This window comes from Cervus elaphus, chromosome 21, assembly GCF_910594005.1.
Source record: "Cervus elaphus chromosome 21, mCerEla1.1, whole genome shotgun sequence".
Classification (NCBI taxonomy): domain Eukaryota; kingdom Metazoa; phylum Chordata; class Mammalia; order Artiodactyla; family Cervidae; genus Cervus; species Cervus elaphus.
In genome coordinates this window covers 36,959,046-36,963,604 of record NC_057835.1, presented here as the reverse complement: position 1 = coordinate 36,963,604, position 4,559 = coordinate 36,959,046, and the positions used below count along the sequence as shown (strand labels likewise).

General features: G+C 40.6%; 1 protein-coding gene and 1 non-coding gene across 2 annotated transcripts; both read left to right on the top strand.

Moving 5' to 3' along the window:
* The first annotated feature begins 776 nt into the window (after positions 1–776).
* Positions 777–849, top strand: TRNAG-UCC. The gene has a single exon. It is a non-coding gene; the product is annotated as a tRNA-Gly (tRNA).
* A 2,766-nt stretch (positions 850–3,615) lies between these two features.
* LOC122679367 (U6 snRNA-associated Sm-like protein LSm5) lies at positions 3,616–4,132 on the top strand. The gene has a single exon (XM_043880005.1). It carries the CDS (start codon positions 3,627–3,629, stop codon positions 3,900–3,902), a length of 276 nt encoding a protein of 91 aa, XP_043735940.1. The 5' UTR covers positions 3,616–3,626; the 3' UTR covers positions 3,903–4,132.
* Positions 4,133–4,559: the final 427 nt, after the last annotated feature.

Below are 4,559 nucleotides of genomic sequence, written 5' to 3'. Positions count from 1 at the left end.
TTTCCAAAGTGACATATAATCATTAACCTCCTAGTTGGATTGGAAAATGGATCTCTTTTTGCAGCTTCTGTGCTCAAACCACTTCATCACACTGTTGTCTTTGGGTAATTTCAATGAGAGTAGAGATTGTCTAGCAGAGTATCATGTCTCCAATAATACGGTGGCTGGGTAAAGGACAGGGGGAGGAGAAGGAATTATGTGAATCATATTCTGTTTCCTAGAATATCTGGTTTGCATGTCTATGGGGGAGCAAGGCTGGTTGATGACTCAACATCTACTTAATGCATTCTGACCTTCTGTGGTACAGAGTCTGTAATAGGTGTGTAAAATCTACTTTTTTTTTGGTAAAGATATTTATTTATTTACTTTATTTGGCTGCACTGGTTTCGACACACAGGATCTTTAGTTGCAATGAGTGAACTCTCAGCTATGGCATATGGGATCTAGTTCCCTGACCAAGGATCAAACCCAGGCCCCCTGCATTGGGAGCCTGGACTCTTAGCCACTGGACCACCAGGGAAGTCCCTAAAATCTACATTCTTAGCCACAAGGACATCATTTGACTGCAATACTGCTTCAGGGACCTAAGATTTGTATTCTGAAATAGAGATCTTGAAAAGATCTGGCTTGGTCCTAAGAAGAACCTTCTGTTACTGAATATTAAACCCCTATTGTCTATTTTGTAGGAAGGAGATGATCCTGGTTATGATTCTTTGTCTACCTCTGCTGAGTGTGTGTGTATGTGGCTAGTTGGGCAAAATTCAAAATCAGGGACTTCCCTGGTGGTCCAGTGGCTAAGACTCTGCACGTCCAATGCAGGGGGCCCAGGTTCGATCTCTGGTCAGGGAATTTAGAACCCACATGCTGCAAATAAAAATCCCGGATGCCACAACTAAGACTCAGAACAGCCAAATGAACAAATAAATGAAAATAAATTTTAAAAATGTTCAAAACCAGAAGATTCCATCTGCAGGCCCCAAGGTCCTTTGAAAGCCCGAGCAAAGGAAAAACTCAAGCATGGTACCAGTTTATGCTCTTAAAGGATTCAAGTCTTCTGCCCTAATGGCTTGAATGAAACAGGAAAGTGTTAGTTAAAGATCACGGAGCCTACTGATCCTGGGAAGAAATTATTGTGATACATTAAGGATCAGGCTAGTTCAGGGAATTCCCTGAAGGTCCAGTGGTTAGGACTCGACCTTTTAATGCTAAGGGTCTGGATTCAATACCTCGTTGGGGAACTAAGATCCTGCAAGCCTGCAAGCTGTGCTTTGAGGGAAAAAAAAGGATCAGGCTAGCTTAAGAGTTGTGAACACTGCACTTTGGATCATATTGATGGCTACTGCTTTCACCCCATGGATTCCCAATAAAAGCTTATAATTGAAATGGACATAAAAAGCAGTGCCATGTGAATTTTACAAAGCAGCTAATTTGATGTGAAATGGAAATACTTTGAAACTAAAGAGAGAACATAAAAAGTCCATTCAATAAATACATCAGATAATAAAATAGATAATTTCCAGTAACCATTAGGGAGCAATGCTAAAAGAAAAATGAGATGAAGGAGGAAATATTTGGATGGAGTCACAGATGTTCTGTTAAGCACTATGCTATACAGATGATGAAACTGGACTTGATCGGCCAAATCTAATATCAACAAATTCAATGAAAGATAAATGTAAAGGCCTTTGGCTTGTCAAATAAAAGTCAGCCACAGAGGTACAGGGTAGGGGAGATTTAACTTGGCTGCACCTGTGTATTAGCTTTCAGTGGCTGACCAGAGATAGTGTTAAGAAGGAATCTGAGGGGTGGGATGGGGAGGGAAATGGGAGGGAAGTTCAAGAGGGAGGGGGTATATGTATACCTATGGCTGATTCATGTTGAGGTTTGACAGAAAACAACAAAATTCTATAAAGCCATTATCCTTCAAGTAAAAAATAAATAAACTTAATTAAAAAAAAAAAAGAAGAAGGAATCTGAGGACACTGCTGAGTTCCAGGGAACAGTGTGCCATGCTGATCGGCATTGTCTGGTATAGATGCGGGGAACACGTAGGTGGTGAATAACGTTACATAAAATCATGTATGCATTTGAGTGCAATGAAAGTTGCACTTTCACACAATGCAATGTGTCCACAATATGAGTGCCTCAAATCATTTGTCTATGTTAGAGGAAATATAGAGGAGAGAGGTGAAGTGATACCCAGCAGGGGTACTGTGCTCAGTACTGGGTGTTGGACTTTATGAGGGACATCGATGGACTCCCTAGAGAGTGTGGGACCAGGGCACCTGGGATGGTGATGTGATCTGAAACCAAGTCGGAGAAGAATGACTGAAGTGCTAGGGAACGCCTGGGTATGAAAAGAATTGAGAGGATCCCTTACTGTTCTGATTAGAATAGATAGATATAGATATATAGACATGTATAGATAGCTATATAGACATAACTATAACTGCTATGTTGAAAAAGAACTAGGTTTATTCAGAAGGCAGAAATAAGACCAGCAAATTGAAGTTATAAGGACTCAGATTTCCACTTAATTTAAGGAAGGACTCCTTAGTAATTTTATTTTTTGCAATGAAATAGTGAGGCCCCTACTGGTGGAGATGTTTTAACAGTGACCAGATGGGTTAAGAACTTCCCAGGTGGTGCAATGATAAGGAATCCACCCACTAATGCAGGAGACGCAGGAGATACAGGTTTGATCCCTGGGTGGAGAATTAGTGAGTTTTTACTATTCCTGGAATAGGAAATGGTAACCCACTCTAGTATCCTTGCCTGGAAAATCCCATGGATAGAGGAGCCTGGTGGGCTATAGTCAGACACGACTTAGCAACTGAGCAGGCATGCAGATGGCTTAAATTGTCAATTTTTCGAGGATGTTGTAGAACAGACCAGAAGTTTGAATGTCTGAGTCCTCTAAGGTCCTCTGACTCTAAGACAAGGGAGATCGGGGAAATGAGAGAGAGAGGGGAAGGCTGGCTGGCTCTGAATATTCACCCAGGAAGTAAGCTTACTTGGAGGTCTTAATTCCATTGTTCTGGCCTCAGAGACCCAGCACTTCTTACCTGATCATCAGAAAGCCCAGCCCTGTTTGGGTTGCACTGCTCTCCTGGTCTGCAGCCTCCCTTGTCTCAGCCACGGCTGGGGTTAGTCTGCTTAGATGCCTGGTCCCCAACCCCAGGCTCACCCTGACCCCGACTTTGACCCAGGCCCCTCTGACTGCCCTGAGCTTTCTGCCCAGCAACTCTCTGACAGGAAATGGGCAGATGGGGCAATACGATAGAAGATGGGAAAGCCCTGACCTCTATTACAACTAGAAAAGTTATTATTTAGTTTTTTAAAAAAGCACATCCAAAGTAATGTTTAGTTAATGTGCTGTTTCTGAGATGAAAAGTGATCTCTAATAATGTTTCAGCCTTGACTTTGTCAATATTTTAACCAAAGACTTGGATAAATATAAATGAAGTTTACTTATGAGATTTGTGGATAACATGAAGTTGAAGGGGACAGTAAATATATGGGATCGAAATTCCAAAAGATCATATTGCCTGGTTAGGATAGCAAGTCAGATCTAAGAAAGAAATATAAAAGAGGTTAATATAAATTTTAGCACTTCCGGCGTAGGCATGGCGGCTAACGCGACCACTAGCCCGTCGCAGCTGCTTCCTCTAGAGCTTGTGGACAAGTGTATAGGATCAAGAATTCACATTGTGATAAAGAGTGATAAGGAGATTGTTGGCACACTTCTGGGATTTGATGACTTTGTCAATATGGTATTGGAAGATGTCACTGAATTTGAAATCACACCAGAAGGAAGAAGAATTACTAAACTAGATCAAATTTTGCTAAATGGAAATAATATAACAATGCTGGTTCCTGGAGGAGAAGGACCTGAAGTATGAAAGGATTTCCTTGACTTATGCTAGGTTCTGTTTTGTTTTATAATGACAACAGAATAGAAGTGTTTTTTTTTTTACCTTTTAATGTTGGTATTCTGTGAAGCCAAGTTTCCCGTTAAAGGGAAATGCTTTGAAGATGCATTGTAAATGCCCACTTTTGTAAGTTAATCATGATTATATTGGGAAAAGAACAGTTTGTTCTTTGAAGACAAAAACAAATGTGTTTTTGTTAACTGTCATTTTATTTATTGTACTGCAATAACCAGTGAAACAAAGCTTGTAATTACTTTCACTCAAAAAAAAAAAAAAAAAAAAAAGAGGTTAATATAAATTTTAACACTGGAATTTGAAAGCTCAACTGGACAAAGTTGCATGGGAAAGACTTATAGACAGGCAGTTGTTTTGAGTAATTTGGAGCAGTATGGTCTAATAGAAAATTACAAGCCATAGATATGGAGAAGGAAATGGCAACCCACTCCAGTATTCTTGCCTGGAAAAGGCCATGGACAGAGGAGCCTGGCGGGCTGCAGTCCATGGGGTCACATGACTGAGCATGTGTGCACGAGGGTGGAGGGAGATGGGTTGGTAGCAATAAGCTGGTAGAACTAAAAAAAAGAAAATTACAAACCATAGATATGATTTTACATTTTCCAGTAGATC

Coding starts and splice junctions, on each gene's coding strand:
- LOC122679367 (XM_043880005.1), top strand. CDS start 3,627: ATGGCGGCTAACGCGACCACTAGCCCGTCGCAGCTGCTTCCTCTAGAG.